The 19075-nt window shown below is 39.8% G+C and overlaps 1 protein-coding gene across 1 annotated transcript in view; it reads left to right on the plus strand.

Annotated features, from left to right (window-relative positions):
* Nucleotides 1-18527, plus strand: part of LOC104472113 (potassium channel subfamily K member 10-like) — a gene marked incomplete at its 3' end in the record, with an annotated part of 38317 nt that extends 19790 nt beyond the window's left edge. Inside the window, exons 2-4 of the mRNA XM_010087664.1 lie at nt 5193-5521; nt 15865-15982; nt 18367-18527. Of these exons, the coding sequence (XP_010085966.1) occupies nt 5193-5521; nt 15865-15982; nt 18367-18527 (608 nt within the window). The remainder of the gene's footprint in view (nt 1-5192; nt 5522-15864; nt 15983-18366) is intronic.
* Nucleotides 18528-19075: the final 548 nt, after the last annotated feature.

The following is a 19075-nucleotide window of genomic DNA, read 5'->3' on the forward strand; positions in this document are numbered from 1 at the left end:
TGCGGTGCTCCCCTTCCCTGTGGCTGCCAGAACAGACGTGGAGTTGGGGGAACCTTTAGCAGTTTCTTCCAGGAGCCATCACTGTAGCCCCTCCCCTGGTACCAAAATCCACCACACAAACCCACAACACTGGCTTAATTTTTGATCAACTCATGTATTAAAGCCGGCCGCTGGATTTATGAATGCGTAAGTATATATGGCCTCAGTCTAATTCTATGCTGAATCCTATGGAAGCAACACTTGTGTCAGATGTGTCAAGAATATTATATTCTCATTAAAATGTACGTACATTCCTGTGTACTCATGTAACACAGGAACATGGAAGAAAATGAAGTACTAAATAAGACACTCCATTAAACCTGACTTAGATTTTTTCACAGATAAAATTTGTGACAGCAATACCCCAGAGGTGGTTATGTTAATTTAGAAAAAAAATTTATTTGGTTTAAACCATTTGAGAAACTCTTCTCTAAAACAAGGTTTCTTCGGCATCTCCTATGCTCTTGGCATATTGGGTAAGATAGTTGCCAGGAGATAAGATTAGCATGACAAAGCCACACTTACCTTTTGTAGTTAAAAGCCAGTTGAACATTGTCTCAGCATTTTGGCTCTTACTTGAAGCTGTCCTTTTGAGGTGGCTGTACTTTGAACCTCTCTGTCTGGAGATTTTTCCTTTAAATTAGAACCATTTTCAGAGTCATAACAGGTTATCCAGCTCACCCCGCTGCTGTAAAGCAGGGCCAAGATAAGTATTTCTGGCAGAAGTTGGTCTAACCTGTTCTTAGAAACATAAATTTCCTAAAGCAAAGCCTGCAGTACACTATTACTATGGTAATAGTAATTACCTGCGGTAATAAAGGACAATTTTTAACCTGAAGCAATATCTTATGGTGCATCATTGAAATAGCTCCAATGTTTTACATTACAGTGTTCTGCTTTAGAATATTTCAGCTGGTTCTGGGGAGACCTTATAGCAGCCTTCCAGTACTTAAAGGGGGCTACAGGAGAGATGGGGAGGGACTCTTGATCAGGTAGAGCAGTGATAGGACGAGGGGCAATGGTTCTAAGCTGAAAGAAGGTAGATTTAGATTAGATATTGGGAAGAATTTTTTTGCTGTGAGGGTGGTGAGACACTGGCACAGGTTGCCCAGGGCAGTTGTGGATGCCCCATCCCTGGAGGTGTTCCAGGCCAGGCTGGATGAGGCTTTGAGCAGCCTGGTCTAGTGGGAGGTGTCCCTGCCTGTGGCAGGGGGTTGGAACTAGATGATCTCTAAGGACCCTTCCAACCCAAACCATTCTATGATTCCATGACTATGATTCTATGACAACGGTTACCTAGTCCAACTGCCAACTGCTTAAGCTTTGCCTCACTCTTCTTGAAGGTCAGTTTTGATACCTTAATTCTCATCAATATTAGCAGAAATCTCAGATATTTAAGCTCCTCATATCAATGGGAAGCCTGGCTGTTCAGTACATCAAGTGCAGGTAGCGGAGGTGAACAGCTGTACAGATGGTGACATTTTATTTTGACGTGTAACATCAGTATCTTCAGTTGCTTTATTTTGAAGCTTATCCAAACAATCAGGAACTCACTCTTCTTTCCCCACTGGCATCTTCTTATTGGGGTAAAGGCCTGTGTTGAAATACTAGTGTGTTCCTTTGAAGGTACCTGTTCCTTTGAGGTTACCTGTCTACTAACTTAGTGCATGTGTGTGAATGAAGATTCATCATTGCTTTCAATGAGGCAGATTAAGTCTTCTTTGATATGATTTACCAACACACATGGATAAGACTGTTCTGAGAAAAGCCTGTTCTGACAGCAGCTTGTTTTGAAAACACATGAATAAATAAAGCAGGGATTGTTCTGCAATTATTGTAAACATATCCTCTTCTCTTTTGCTCTGTGTTTGTCCTTAACTATTGCCTAAACTATCTCCACAAATCCAAGAATTTATGTAGACCTTCATTTTCTTAAACTATTCATATACCTCTGAACGTTGTTGAATTGCCACTGTACTCCATCCTTTGATTTTAGTAAAACTTCTACTTGTTAAAATATTGGAAGTTTATGTAGCTTTTATGTTCATATGCTTGCTCAGGAATTGGACAGACATGGATTATTACAGGACACTTGTGTTATAAAGTAAGTGCTATTTTCTCTTTTTCTAGTCAGTGAAACCATAGTTTTAAGGCAAATGGTAGAACTTTTCTGAGAGCACAGGTTCATGGAGGCAGAGTTCCAATTAGAAATTGGGACTTCTGACTTCTTACCATGTGGTCAAGTTACTAACCCCACTCTCTTGTCATAAAGAGTGAGATAGCTGCTAGATGGAGTATCTACACTGGTTTTCCAATATCTAACTGCTGCTTAAAATCCACCATGAAACATCTCTGGGGTGTTGACTGCAGATGTGCCTTCTGCATCAGCTTTGTAAGAAGACTGTCTCTGTTATACATTGGTTGCTCAATTAACTGCTTCAGTAGAGTCTTCTTGTGTATTAATTTATATAATATAAAAGACTTTAGGATCAACATTTCTACATACACTTAGGGTAGCTATTACTAATAGTAGAAAATCAGAGTTCTCCTTATGAAAAGAGTTATTTTTGGTTTTAGAGATAAGCAAGATAAGCACAGTAATCCATTGGGCTGTTTAAGTGACACAATATCTATAAGAACACTTTATGTTCACTACCCTGAACTTCCCGTCTTGTTCTTAAATAAGTGCAACACATTTTCTTCAAAGAGATAATCAAACAGGCCATGATTTTACTGTAAAGCTGTTATTAACACTTTGTCAGAAATATGATTTGAATAAGAAACAGCATTTATACTAGCAGAGAGGAAAACTCACAAAAGCTGTTTTAACTCTACCAGCTCTTTGCTTCCTTCTTCTGAATTAATAATTTGTGGGATATCTAAGTCAAGCATCTCTCTCCACTGAAAGGCTCACCCAGCCTCCGCTGGACTATACCAGTCATGGAAAGGTGGACAGCCATTTCAAAAAATTGCAGCATGCTGTTTCTGTCATATGAGTTCTGCCCTCTTCTTACCATGTGAGCCTTGGATCCTGAGACTATTTTGCTGAATAATCTCAAGTGTGCAAAATCAGCCCTCGGGCTTGCAGATTTTGTGTCGATTCACAATATAGACAGTAGCTATGAACTCTAACTAATGTAAATTGATTGAATTCTGTGGAATCCATGGAGGTTATGTTACACTGATTTACATCAGCTGAGCTGCTTCTGGCAATACTCAATTTTATTTAGTTCAGTAAGGAGACATTGTGACTCAGATTTAAGATATTTGCCTGTAGAGGAAGGGAGTTTCTAACTGCTTCACACAACCTCTCTATTTTACATTTCTTCTGAATAGTTTTCTGACATATCCTACTGAAACTCACTGTATCTATTACAATAAACCTTTCCTTTCAAGAGATTTAGAGAATGAAATTATTGATCTTTTTTACAAAAAATGTGACTTCTTTCTAATACTGTCACTCTTCTCCCTATTGCCACTTCAACTTCTGAGAACTTACATGAAATGTATGTGGAGGTAAGAGAAGGTATTCTTTTAAGTTTGATGTCACTGCATCCTGGCTGATATATACTGGGAACCATAATGACCTTTTGATGGTCAAACTGAGCAGCTGTGCCACAGGGCATTGCAAAACTGAGATATACACAAAGTGGATCAATACAGAGGCTTTTCCTCTGATCCTGGATCATTTTAATCTATTTAGTGTCTGGAGCCTCCAAGTCACATATGAAAAGAAATAACTAACTGTAGGTTTAAAGCAACTATAGATTTCTGTAGATTATTGTTAGCAAGTAAGCTGGAAGCTTTATCCTCAATGCAATGCTTCAGAGATATATCGCTTCTAGGAAAAAGTGACTGTAGTAAACAGCTGAGTTTTAAAATTATTCACTATCATAAAATGGTTTCTATTGGGAAAAAGTTGTAGCCCACTTTGAACTCAAGGTGTAATCACATTGTATGTTCAAATTGTATGGAATCAGTTTATGGTGCCACTCTGATCAGATTTTGTAAATCCTTCTACTTTAATTTCTGAGCAAAACAGCAAAGACACTTGGGGAATAAGTTCAGAGAATGCAGCTGAAGTGACTGTATTTTAACTGTAACCTGATTTATGTCTGATATCTGATATGAAATAAATCAGTATGGTTTCAAAGAAATTACAGGCCGTGACATCTGCACCCTGGTAAGATTACAGCAGGGATTTGGTTTAAAATGAATCCAGCATCTTTAAAGCCTGCATGTGGTACCATTGTACCAGTGGATGTTGAGGAACACAGCATCATCCTGCCATTGCTAACACTGTCAACAGAGAATAGGGAAAAATGATACTGAGACACCTGAATTATTTGTAGGTGAGCCAGCTTTGATTTGGATGCCTTGGTAGCTTGACACAGTGGTCGGATTAATAGGTCTGGCTGGAAGTCAAGGCTTATTAGCTCTGATGTATTGCTAAGGTCCTGTGGGCTGTACAGTGTCTCAGTCCCAAGCTGGGATGTCCATCGTTGTGCTTGCCATGTGAGTGACTTTGACCTCAGATATCTACTATGCTTTGGTTGAAGAACGATTTGTGCTAAAATTTGTGAAGCTTCCAGGCTTTAAGAACACTTTCAGAGGTGATGGTTTTGTGAATCTATGTAAATAATATGGGCCTCCTTACGTTGGCAAGTCAAACAGCATTGTGGTTTGCAAAGCATTTTCTGTTTCTGTCAATACCAGGCCACGCAGTGATCACCGATCATTAACAGTTCAGTTTCCTAGCACTATATTAATATTATTAGTATTATGATTTAAGGACATAAATCAGTGCCAGGGTCCCTCAGCAAACACTACCTTGTGTAATTTATGTCATAACTAGTAAAAATTTGCATGTTCTTATTGGATAAATGGTTTTCTGCATGCTTCTGAAATTTTTGCCTCTGCAACTGGCCTGTCCAGTTCTAGAGGTAGTGCATGAAGCAAACCCGTGAGGTGGCTTGTGTACGGATAGACAAAAAACACATGGAGCCTTCCAGATGTGAAGAATCGCCTCTGTGTGAATAATATGGTTTATGTGAGAGTCTTGAAAGTGGTATTTAGGAAAGTTGCATATGAATATCAAGGTCATACCCGTAGGGATTAGACTTTGAATAAGATTTTTTTACTTTGTGTTTCAGTGGCTGTTCCCTCACCAGTGCCAGCCTGTGAACCTGAGCCCAAAACTAACGGGCATTACCCAGCTCCACGACTCTCCATTTGCTCCCGAGCCACCGTTGTTGCTACCATGGAAGCCCCTTCTCAAGGCCTGCAGACAGTCATGAAGTGGAAAACAGTGGTGGCCATCTTTGTTGTGGTGGTAGTTTACCTGGTTGCAGGAGGACTTGTCTTCCGTGCCCTGGAGCAGCCTTTTGAAAGCAGGCAGAAGAACACGATCGCGCTAGAGAAGGCTGACTTTCTTCGGGAGCACGTTTGTGTAACCCAGCTAGAGCTGGAGACACTGATTCAGGTAGGCCATGTTGAAGAAGACACTTCATGGAAGTTAGGATAAACAGCTTGGTGTTTTACTGATCAGCTGAGTCGGTGGGGAACAAAATGATTCATGGAGCCCTGGTAACGGGCAGTGGGAAGAGCAAGGTCTTTCCCAGTCATTTTAAAGTCCAGGAAACAGAAACTACGTCTCCAAAACATTGTAAATACAAGTTAAACATATTCACTAGAATAATGAAAAATGTGTGCAAAGAAAAGCAGAACTTAATATCTGGAATAAATTTTTGAGAGAGGTGATAGATTTGCAAGGCATTTGCCCATCATCTGTGTGAATTACCAAATGATATTAAGTTCTTAATTCTTCCTCCAAAATTAAACACAGCAACCAGGAGAGCAAATGGAAAATGATAGGTGGGAATTTTGACATAAATATTCAGCCAAGAATTCTGAACTTACTGGTATACTAATTTACAGGTTTACAATTGCAAATTTTAGGTAAATGAATGATGATGAGGTATACAATTAAAAACAGAAAATTATTGGCATTTAAGAGCTACAGACGTTGGAGTCTGGTCTAGTATGCAAAGCTTTAGAATAAATTTTTAAGGAAATTAATATCAAGTATATAGGGATAAGTGGAAAATGGAATAACATGCAAGAAAGGTCTATCAGTGATAGAGTTACCTTTCATAGATTGAAACTCTAGACAAGGAAAGTATTATGGATCTTAGAAGACTTTGGTGGAGCATCTTCTAGGATCCCATGTAGGAACCTATCAGTTAGCCTGGAGAAAATAGAGATTATATAAGAAATGTGAGATACCTAAGGAATATATTCCAAAGTTGACCTTCAGCCTCATATTTCAGACCTGAATTTGTGTCTGAGGCTTCCAAGAGCATGATGTGTTTCCCTCTGGGGTGTCACACCAGAGCTCTGTTGCGATTTCAGGCTGTTTGAAAGAACACAGAGCTATCCCCTGTATACTTTTGTCTATCCACCCAACTGTGTTATAAAACCCTTTCTGTAAGTGAATCAAATTTATAACCTTAGTATTTCTTTTAAGAAGCTGTTCCAGTATTTCATTGTTGTGATAGAAAAAGCCTTCTCCTACTTTTCAGCCTAAACTTGTTCAGTTTCCTTGTAGTTGATCTTCCACCGACAACATCCCATTGCTTAACTGATTCCTCTCCCTTGCCCACATTTGTAGATACCAATGCTCTTCTGCCTCTCCTAAGCAAAACAAATTTTTTCTGTTTCTTTGCAGATAGATGTGGGCTTTCCCTGGTTGTGGTCTGTGTTCAGAGAAGCCAGGTCAGTTCTGAGTCAGAAGCTGTGTACCTGTACCTTTGGGCAGTCTGGTACTGTAGCTAAGAAGCCAAACCTGCTTCAACAGGTAGCGGTATTGTGCTGATGTGACTATACAGCTTTTGGATCAGGGCTGGCTTGGATCACATCCTTCATCTGTCTGCAAAAGACAGGTGAATATGTTTGTTTGGCAGGGTGAATTTTGTTCAGGGATATTGGGTCAGATGTGTTTCTCATGGCAGTGTTGCAGAGATCTGTATTTCCCTCAAGTCATGTGTGCTGGCTGATTAGAGGATTTTTAACAAATATAAAAGTAAGAAGTTTGTATTCCCTTGATGAAAATGTCACCATGCATGATACGCAAAATGCTTTACTTTCTAGCAGAAAGCAGAATGCATAATAGGTGCAACAAGCAAAGAATCTCAACAGGATGGTAAACCCCTGCATAGTGACTGCTGTACAAAGATTTCTAAATAACCCCTATTTTGTAGCCTAAGCTACGTACCAGTTTTAATTCTTTATTTTACACAATATTTTTCCTTCTTTCACCTCAAAAGTGGTGACACTAAAATAAAAAACAGGCGTACTGTGTCATTAGAAGGCAGATATTCTGAACAAATCTTATAATCTCCTGAGATTTCAGTATGTCCTCAGGCATTATACTGGGTAACTGGAAATCATTTGCCAAAGGTAAATTAAATGGGTTTAGCAGCTTAACATGTGAGTGTCTTAAGGCCAAGTGATCTGAAATATTGAAACAGATTTGTCAATAAAGAACAAATTCCTTTGGATTCTTCATGTGTACGGGTGAAACTGGCTCCAGGGGTGTAGTTGGGTATGTTGATACAGAAAACTGTGATTGTAACTGACTTGCACAGAATAGTGAACAACTGCTTGAAGATAATGTCAGAGGGTTAACATTGTGCTTTCATGCCTTCATGTTGATCATCTCAAAAGTGACATCTCCCTGGCTCACACAGTGCGTTTCTGCATTGCACCAAATGCTGCATCTGCCTTTACAACTGTGATTTCAGACTGATGTGGCAACCTCCATGGGTCCTGGCTGCTGTGCTGTGTGCAGTCAGCACCTGGCTACTGCTACAGGAGCTATTTATAATTAATGTTATTTGACTGCCTGAAAGCCTTTAGATGGACACAGATCATACTCTCAAGAATGACTGTGTTGATTCAGCTCTCTTCTTTGGAGAATATGGAAAAAATACAAAAAGAGAGACCTTAGAACTGGCTTGTATCCTTTTACTGTGCAGGTGGCTCTGGAACAATCTTTTAAGGAGAAGAGGAAAGGAGTGTCATGGTCTTTATAAGGCTAATGATGGAAAAATTTATCCCTTTGCCTAAATTTCAATCTTTCAAAGGATTCTCCTTTCTAAAACCTGTAAAGAAGATGTACAGCACTGTACGAGGAAGCTGTTAAAGTTTAGTGTGGGTGAGACATCCTTTCCAACTTCATCTCCAATAACCCATTGCAAATATTAGCACTGGTAGCAGAAATGTGCATTGCTGAGTCCAGACTGTGAAGTTCACTTATAGTCTTCAGAAGTAATATAGTGATGAAAGCAGTGCAAATCCCTAGGAAGTTTCGAAGTATTTCTTGGGGTTTGGTTCAGGTCTGTCTAATACTAACACAAAGACAGATAATTTTTTCTTAACAATAGCAAGTATTTCATAGTGCAGTCTATATTGTCCAAAGTCACCTGAAGTGGAAGTTCTTAACTGTATGTTTTTAAACCCATTTCTTATTCTGAAGATATTTGTTGCAGTGAAGCAAGTTCATTGTTAAATAATTTACGTGATCTACAACTTGGCACGGTGGTGAATTACAGAGTAAGAAAATGCCAAACCATATGCTCTATTTCAACACTTTTGAGTTTTCAGAGTTAGAGAGAAGTGAAATCTACAATATGCTAAAAGACAATGAAACTTCAGGTGCTTTAAGTACATTTAACTGTATTGTATCCGTTTGAACAAATAGCAGGAGGCAGTGGGACTCAAGTGACTGGACATATAGTTGAAAAGAAAAATAACATTGGTAGTTACACCTGATAATATATTATAAAACTTTTCTTTCTGTTCTTATATGTCATAGCATAAGCATATTAGTAGCTGGTGTAAAAAATAAGTGATCTTGCCTTCGTAATAATGCGCACTTAGAGTGCATAATGGGGAGGTTATGTCTCTCAGAAAGATCAGATGTTATCTATCATTAGGAGAGGCAGGCAGGAAGATCATCAATGTGTTTTGGCAAAGTCATTCCTATGGACCTGATAAGGGTATTCATATTCTGTTTCTATGTAGCCTGCACACTATGTGTAAGTAAAAACTTTTGTAATGAGCCCTGCTTTCATAATGAGCCCTGCACAATAACATAAGATAAAGTGGCTTGCTACTGTAAGAAGTTACTTAGGTTATTGGCAGGCTGCTTGCTTCCTCCTTTTCCTTCAGGGTTTAATTTGAGAGTGTGAGTGATTATAGTATTAAAAAAAAAAAAAATCACCCACCTGGGAACTAAGTCATATTATCAATGTCCAGTAATGATTACAGAAACTCGTTACTGTAAGCTGAAAAGGAAGCAGAGCTGGAAATAAGCTAATCAGGCTTTACTGGCTAATTATGTAAGTAACAGTTCATATTTTGGATAGGCACTTTTGATTAGTGTTCTGAACTACTTTTACCCTGAAGGTAAGCAAGAAAGGAAACATCCTATTTCAGTTTTCAGTGGCTTGACAAGTTCACTAGTGTCATAAGCCAGCTTGTCTTTTCAGGGTGTTTCCTTGTAAAATGAAGAGAACTTGGGATGCTTTCATGTGCTAGAAGAAAGTTCTAGATGGAGCAGGAAAAAAAAATATATTGAATTAACTATGGGGAAGACTTGCCTGTTGTTGAAGACAGGAAAGGATTATGTGAATGGTGAAGAAAAACAATGGTAAATAACTGATTATCGAACCATCTGCTTGTGCCTCTGAAGGCTGGTCTTCTATATGTCCCAACTTCTGCCACTGATCTTTATTTTACCTTACTCCCCCTAAAGGGATATGAAAAAAGAATTCAGATCTCTTGAGTCTTGTGTAAGTTGGTGCAGGCACCCTAGTTTGTAACTTCAGTTCAGAGATACTCCAGCTGTATAGGAGACAGACTGAGCCTAGGATGCCACAGAAGTTTGCAGCTGTCCTGTAGCTACATTTCTTCCAGACCTTAGCTAAGAAGTTTTCAGGGAGCTGAGCACTTTGGACTTAGATCTCTGTGCATGTCCCTTATTGAATGCTGTTTGTGTGCCCTCAGACACAGTCCATGCACAACAGTCAGATCACTCTAAGTGTAGGTAAATCACTATCATCTGTCTGGTTGTCACCTAAAGACCTTTGTGGGATAGGCAGAAATATTTAAGGGATGGGCTTTCAAAGCTTATTTTGATTATACCTGAATGGAAATTGCTGGCCTTGGTCCTTTGAAAATGCTGTCGTGGAAAAGTGAATAAATGGGAATTTATTATGAGGATCCCTTAATCACAGTATGAGTGGTGGTGAGAATAAGTAGAGAGGTAGGGAGTATAGAGAAAAGTTATTAAGGAATTAATCTTTAAAAAGCTGCTTGCTAATGAGAGGCATCCTAATAATCATCATAGAGAAACATCAGAGCATGAAAGGCAATTGAAACAACTTTTTGTATGCTTGATAGGAATCTGCTTGGAAAAGAATTGTAGAAGGAGATAATCATTATTGGATTAGCATGATCTGTGGAGAGGAATTAACGGAACTAGAAAGAAGATGACAAGAATCTTCTTTTCTTATCAAATTCCTATTCTTTGTTACACATAGGGTACATCCTTTGAGTAGCTCAGCACTTAAAAAGGGTATTATGCTTGTCCTTGGGAAAGATTTGTCTTCATCTTGCTTGGGATCTTACTGGAGAAATTAAAGAAACATGAACAAATGAACTAGACAAAGTTCCTGTCTCCTCATCAGCTGCACTAGCTCCCAGCTACCTATGCCTATGGACATAACTCCAGACTTTTTCTTGATGTTGTTGTCTTAATTAGTGGTCAAGGTACCTAATACATTAGTGAAGGCTGGCATGTACTCATGCACAAAGGAGGATCAGATATGTGAGTATCTGGGCACAGTGAGGACCACCTGCCAGGGGACAGGGCACTGGCAGCTGTGGACCCCACCATTGCCAGCCAGGGAGCTTGGCTCGCTGGGGGCAGCCAGGGGCATCCCTCAGCCCAGACTGTCAAGCACCTTCCTGGGGATGGGGACAGGCTGGGCCGGGACATCAGCCCACAGGTCAGGCCTGAGCTCAGCAGAGCCTGTGGCTGGGCAGGGAAGGGCTGCGGGTAGCTGGAGTCTGACACTTGTAGGGCATCACAGGGGCAGGGACTGAGATGGTGAAACCCCAGTACTTTCTGTGTGGGATAAGGAGGGTATAATTGATTTTGTCCATAGAGAAGAGATACTATTTCAGTCTTATGTTGTGAGAGGGAAACTCTTGACACCTGGTGAGACAAGTTAGTGTTCACTCTACCTTTCTTTGGACTTTGAGTCCTAGATGTTAACAGCTAGGCAGGCCAGGGTGGGCCCATGCCTCATAGCCTTTAAATATTGCTGCCTGAATATCATAGAATCATAGAGTCAAAGAAAGGTTTGTATTGGAAGGGACTAAAGATCATCTAATTCCAACCCTCCTGCCATGGGCAGGGACACCTTCCACTAGACCAGGTTGCTCAAAGCCTCATCCAGCCTGGCCTTGAACACCTCCAGGGATGGGGCATCCACAGCTGCTCTGGGCAACCTATTCCAATGCCTCACAACCCTCACAGTAAAAATTTTCTTCCTAATATTTAATCTAAATTTAACCTCTTTCAGCTTAAACCCATTACCCCTTGTCCTATTACTACACTCCCTGATGAAGAGTCCCTCCCCATCTCTCCTGTAGGCCCCCTTTACGTACTGATTAGGCTGCTAGAAGGTCTCCCTGGAGCCTTCTCTTCTCCAGGCTGAACAATCCCGATTCTTTAAGCCGTCCTCATAGGGGAGGTGCTCCAGCCCTCTGATCATCTTCATGGGTCTTCTCTGGATTCACTGCAACAGGTCCATGTCCTTCTTATGTTGGGGGCCCCAGAGCTGGACGCAGTGCTCCAGGTGGGGTCTCACGAGAGCAGAGTAGAGGGGGAGAATCACCTCCCTCGACCTACTGGTCACGCTTCTTTTGATGCAACCCAGGACACAGTTGGCTTTCTGGGCTGCAATTGCACATTGCTGGGTCATATCAAGCTTCACATCAACCAACACCCCCAAGTCCTTCTCCTCAGGGCTGCTCTCAGTCCATTCTCCTCCCAGCCTGTATTTGTGCTTGGGATTGCCTTGGTCCACGTGCAGGACCTTGCTCTTGGCCTTGTTGAACTTCATGAGGTTTGCGTGGGCCCAGCTATCAAACCTGTCAAGGTCACTCTGGATGGCAGGTGATCCGTCCAGATCACTGATAAAGCCTATTCCAGGTTGAGATGGAGTCCCTCTCTTTGGGAATACAGGATTCAGTTGTCCCAGTATCACCACATATGCTGTGCTTTTGCTACGGAGTTTGCCTTTGGTCCCATGCAGATTCACCAGACCACGTCTTTTAGTTACAGAAGGACTGTAGTGTGCTGATACCAAAGGGGCTGAGAGCAAAATATACATCTAGACAATGATAGGGAACCAAACTGAAAATTGTGATCAGAAATACATGTTTTAAAAAAATAATATTTAGTGCTTGGACTTTGGTAGTTTTGTCTTTTCTCTCACTCCTCTCTGCATATTGGCTTTAGGATACATCTGTTACTTGAACAGCAAGAAAGACAATTTCAGCCCTTTGAGGTATTCCGAGTTATTGCCTTCCCTGAATGGGTGGCATTTAAAAAAATAAATTACCATAGGTGAATAATTATTCATTAAAGGAGAATGCTTTTTGAATTCATAACAAATATTGAAGAAGTATTGTGCATTGTGCATGTAACTCCTCTTGAGAAGGAAGGAGGGATCAGAAAAGGAGTAAGAGTGAAAAAGCTACTTTGATGACCTGTTACTTTTGATGATACTTCAACTATAAAATACCTGAAACTACTAGTTTAAAATGTCTTAAATGTGGAAGTTTTGCCAACAGAGCAGTTAGCGCTCGGAAATTGGTTCTTTCCTTACTCCAGGGTAACCTGAGGATCCAGCTCTTCAGGTCATGCTGATGTTTCTGAAGTTTTACAAATGGGAAACTCTTGTAAAATTTCATGGTCTGTGTGAATTGGGAGAGTCTTGCCAGTGGTAATATCCTTGTATGAGTTTTGTGTCAGTCTTCACCTAGCAGGATACTTCCGTGCAGGTGGACTTGTGGTGGTGGTAGTAAGGCATCCTTTACTCATCACATGACCTGAAATTACATATTTAAGTGCTGCTAACTGCAAGGCTGCTCTCTTACTGCTCCCTTTCTGTCCTCCATTGCTGCATGCAAAATGCTATATATTAAAAGATAGCATTGGGATAGTTGGATATTTATAAACTAATGATGTCAGTCACGCTTTAAAGAAAAAGTGAATTTGTTCTGGATGAGAAGGGAACCTGAGAAGCTCAAAGCTACCTAAGGCAATGGGATGTTCCTTCACTTCAAGGGTTAGTACTTGGCCCTAATAGACTTGCTAAGCTATGTAAACTCATATGTGATTAAAGTGTTGTAATTAGCTTGCTGACATTCACACACTCAAGGGGAAGGCAAGCAGCATTCCTTGGCAGAAGAAACATGCTGGGATAGCTGACAGTGTGTCATGGCCTATTTAAACCGGGAACCTGTCTCTTATGATGATTTATGTTCTTCTGGGTAAACAAACAAATGATCTTTGCTTTCATAACCACCTGCAATATGCCAGCAACTGGTACAGAAGCCCTTACAAAGGGTTTGGTCCTAAACACTTCCTTTCTGTATAACTCTTTTTTCTTGAGGTAGGGCAGGTGCTGAAGAACTATGGCTTTCTGCCCACATGAAATGCAACCACTCCAGTCTGGAGCTTGCTCATGCCGTAATTTCACGATCAGCTTAGCCTGGCGTGTAGCAGGTCTGTTGTTAAAAAAAGGCTGTCCTGTACTGATCTCTTTAGATACACCTGGCCTTGGTTCTTGCCCATGTGCCTCTTCTCCCACTCCTTTCCCTTTTTGTGGTGCAATGTGATGAATAACTGAAACTAGCCCAAGGAAGAAAAATGTGGTAGAGGACTATTTGTGACAATGAAGTCAGTTGGAAATATAGGCAAAAAATGAGTGACGAAAAATGCAAAATGGAAGGGGAAGGAAAGAAAAAAATGTGATGAATGAGCTATCAGAGGAAAGAGGTGAATGAGGAGAAAAGTGTTTCATGAAAGCTAGGATAGAAGAGGTGTTAAATAGATGTATTTAAAGTCAGTGCTAAAAGCACAACAGGATATGAGGTTATAGAGAAGATCGGTAGAGAAATCATAGACCTGAACAAGTGAGAAGTGAGGCAATGGTAGAATAGAATGGTTAACCTTGCTTCGCACGTGGACTGTATAGAAAAGGGTGAAATATAAAAATCACAAGACAATTCATGGATCATAAGTCAGAGGGAAAAGAGAGGTGAATAAAAAAATGGAATAAGAAAAGTCCAAATGAACTTTTATTGATAGGAGGGAGTTCTGTGTTGAACAGTCAAAGATAGAGAGGATATAAGAGGCAGCACTTTGCCTCTCCTGTTGAACCTGTCAATAAGTTAACTGAAATAACCAAGGCTAAAGGCTGATGGCAATATTTAGGAAGAGGAGCAAATATCAGAGTGAGAGAGAAGGGGAAGATCTGGCAGTAGCATGAGAAACATAACAGCAACATGAAGTGAGGTTGGAACAGAACGAGAGAAAGGCAAAAAGCTAGAAATGGTTAAGAGGCAGAAAGAGAAAAGCTTGGTTCATTTGCATTGGTTTTATGGAAATTAATCTCAGCTGGGAGCATTTGGGAAGGAGAGGTTTACTTTTAAAGGCAGTCATTTTAGCTGCTGTTCCAGAGTGAGGTCTGAATTTCTCTATGACAATAGATTGCATGAGATCTACAAGCAACTAGAGAATATATGCCAAAGGGCACCACAAAAGTGAATTTAGAGCAATTCAGCTGAATGTACTAGATGCTGATCAGAGATTTATTTCTGTGCTCTGGTGGCTGATATATTTAGTCTATCTTCCTTTCGACTGTGAAGCTACAATGAAAGGCAAATGTGTACGTCCCCATGATACAATGTAGTGCATTTTTAGAAGTTCTCAAGAAAACATTCAGCAGGTTGGTATGTCTGCCTGGTTTGATTCAATGCTGAGTGAGATAGGACAGTGACCTGAAAGCAGTATAGCTACCTCAACTTCTTTTCTGGATTTAGTTAATTTTAAGCACTAGCTTAATGGGAGTCTCTGTACCATGCTATGTCTGTAGACATACAATCATGTCCAGTGTGGCAACTGGGAAGTCCTAGTGGATCACAAAGTTGTTTCATGATGTTTCCACAGCTATCATATTTGTTCATTTCAAATAGCATATATATATCCCATTTTTTCTTTAGCTAGCATAAAATATAAGTAACTTAATAAATTATTAATTGTCAGTGAATTAAAATCCTCGGCTGACTAGCTTCAGATGACTTCACGAACACTATTTGTATTTACCACCTTCTTGCTGCTTCTAACATCAGCTGTTTCCATTGGGAAATTTTTCCTTTGGCAGTTATTGCTACAAGAATGATATTTATGGATCTCTTTGTGGTGTTGGTCTGTACCTCTTAATTGCTCTGTATCTTTTGTCATTTTTCTATGCATTGAGTCTTTCTTCCACCTTAATAGCTATTTAGTTCAGTCATATATTCAGCTCTTGCGTACAGAGGATCCTACTATACTTGGAGCAGGTATTAAAAAGTTTAAATCTAAGCTGTTCCCATGGTCCTAGAAATTTCCCTTTGGAGCCTATACCAACTTGCATAGGATATGGTAAGGCATGGATAAGGCTGATTTGTTGTCTTTCTTTGCAGCATGCTGTTGATGCTGATAATGCAGGAGTCAGTCCCATAGGAAATTCCTCTAACAACAGCAGTCATTGGGACCTCGGAAGTGCCTTTTTCTTTGCTGGAACAGTCATCACAACAATAGGTATGTTTATTGTTTGTCTTTTAAAATACATAGTCACACTGAGACCTGGATAATGAAATACATCTGAGGAAGGTCGATCACAAAGACTTGAAGTGTCTGAACTGTATTCCTCTCAATTCGCAGAAGGCACGTCCCTTGTAGGTGTCGAGGGCATTGAGCCTCTGGGTAAATATCAGAAGTTGTTTACATAATTAGGGTAGAATAACAATGCTGAACTGAAAACAAGTAGCAATGAAGTAGCTAAGGCTTTATAACCCTGTTCTTGATGTAGATGCAGGTGGTCTTAATTTTCACTAAAAGGGTCAAGAACCAGTACCCAATGAAATAACTATTCTATGGTTGTTGGGAGTTTGGATTTAAATATTGTAGATGCATTTCCTCATAAGGGTAATTTTCTTCCTAAGTACATTATTTAATTTTAGCTTATGCTCTGAAGTTTGATATAAGTAATTCTTCTCATACCCTTCTCCCTGTAACTGGAAATGGATTCATATAAATATCGCATCCTTTTTAAAATCCTTCCTCATTTTCATACTAGAATTATACATTGTGTTAAAAAAAAAAACCAACCTTTTTTTTTTTCTTTCTTTCTGGAATTCCTGGCTTCGAAATACTGACACATTTTTCTGTATTAGATGAAGTGTATACTGAAAAAAAAACAAACCTTTTTTTTTTTCTTTCTGGAATTCCTGGCTTCGAAATACTGACACATTTTTCTGTATTAGATGAAGTGTATACTGAACTGCTTAATTTACTTTTGTTGAACCACTAATTTTACTATTTGTATTAGACGAAGTGTATACTGAACTGCTTCGTTTACTTTTGTTGAACCACTAATTTTACTAAGTTCATTATTCAGACCCTTAACATTTGTCCCCCCTATACATTGTGTCCAATGTATTTAGTCTTTTGATCTCTGGATGCTGGCCTTAGATATGCTAAGGTTTTTATCCTCTCACCTGTGAGGCAGTTCCTCTATTGAAGAGTGTTCAATCAGCTGGGATTTCAGAAGATGATCTGAAGGAAAAAAATGATAAACTGATAACACTGATGATAAAGTTTATCTGGTGATAATTATACAGTGGTTTTATAATTTTGAGCTTGATTTCAGTGCTGTCATGGCTAGAGGTCAAGAGATCTGATTATTTGGAAATCACTGGCAAATTGTTGATTTTTATTTGCATTGCCTTTGAGGAGTATTCTGATTTAAATATTGGATAAAGTGCTTCTCTGTATTACAACTGTGATGCACACACTGGTGACTATATAGACAAATAATCTGACAATCACATAACCCTCTCATAAGTGTGAGAATCTGACTGAATTCTACAAGTTCTTTATACAGGTAATGCAATTTAAAAAATCCTGTGGCTTACAAGACTTGCTGTGGTGATCATTACAAACAGTGGAGTCTGTGCCTTTGGCTCCAAGTTTTCTGTGTTGTCAGACTGAGGGTGAAAGAGTGATTGTATAGAGCGTACTACTCCCTGTGTTCTTCTATATACTCTAGTATACCTCTGTATACTATGTTACCATGTCTTTTTAACAGTAGCATAAAACCAGAGGGTGGCAAGAAAGAAAACATTTCTGAATCAAATGTAAGAAAACCCTCCCTTAATATTTGTTTACTCAAGAGACCCAAGTGACAAGCTTTTAAATTACTCATTAAAATAAATGCCAGTATGTAGGCATAGTTTATGTAGCCATATTCATTGACATCTGCTATTTAAATAACTTATTGAAAAGAGCTTGGATTTTTGCCCAGATTTGCTTTAAATTCTCCATGAATGAGATTTTTATAGGCTGCATAAAGCCTATGTATTGTGTCTGGGCATAAAAATCATTTTTATTTTATCCACCAGAGACCTGTTAGGGCTCTTAGGCAGCCACTCAGTAGACTACCTGGTCAATCTCAGTCCACTGGCCTGTGGAGCCTGCATTTCCTTGCACTTTTAGGAGAGATCTGGAATCATGGATGCAGCCATGAAAATGACTGTGGGTTGCAGAGGAGACAGTGCTGTGTGTCAGCATAGTCCTCATCCCATGACAGAGGGAAGGCTTAGAAACTTAGTTTGTTAAAAGCTATTAAAAAACCTCATGAAATACAAATGTTAGTCTCTTTATTGTCAAATTGCAAGAGGAACTGAATAAAGTGTTCAAGGGCAGATTCACATAGTGTGGGTACAGTTTGGAGGCCACAGTGTAACTAGTCAGTGTGATGAGGGGCTGAGGAAATTATGAGCTAAGCCATGGAAAGTCTGTAAATAGGAATTACAAGTGTAACAAAGGTATGCCTGCAGGAACAGCAGTTTTTCTAAACCTGTTAGTTTTTCTAAAAGGCCATTAATAAGTTCTGAGAGTTTGACAATTGTTTTTCTCCTCAGGGTATGGGAACATTGCCCCAAGCACTGTTGGAGGCAAGGTTTTCTGCATCTTATATGCCATCTTTGGGATTCCACTGTTTGGCTTCTTGCTGGCTGGGATTGGAGACCAACTTGGAACCATCTTTGGGAAGAGTATCGCAAGGGTGGAAAAAGTTTTCAGAGTAAGTTCACTGTCAGTTTTTCGCTTGTGTTGTATAACTTGCTTTTAATTCTGTTGCTATTACCTGCAGTCCTTTTTACATGTTAGACACCATGAAATTTTTACATGTCTAGTTGAGATGATGCTTAACGTCCTTAGAGGCCCCTGCAGTCAGTGGAGAGAAAGAGACTTCTTTAGATGTTGATGCAGGGGTTATAGATCGGGTGATGAATTTCCTTCTTGAGGCTGTCTCCGGGGAATGTATCACCTAAACTAGGTTCCTTACAAGGCCTAGTTGTAAAACAGCCTTCAGAACACCACAGGTTGCTTTAGACATGTATGTCCATTCACTGAAAACGGAGAGAAGGTAGTGTAACTTCTGGAGGAACAGGGATGCAGAGTAGATCCTGACTGTACTACTAATAAAGCTTAAAAGACTTGGAAAGCAGGGTTATTAGAGTGAATGTGAACTTGGGAAGAAGGATGACTGAATGATATGCTTTCACTGTAGGAGGACAGATGCGCTGGAGTAGATCTGCAGCTGCAAAAACTGGCACAATGCTACTGTCT

This window comes from Pterocles gutturalis, unplaced genomic scaffold (genome assembly GCF_000699245.1).
Source record: "Pterocles gutturalis isolate BGI_N339 unplaced genomic scaffold, ASM69924v1 scaffold22646, whole genome shotgun sequence".
In the NCBI taxonomy this organism is placed as follows: domain Eukaryota; kingdom Metazoa; phylum Chordata; class Aves; order Pterocliformes; family Pteroclidae; genus Pterocles; species Pterocles gutturalis.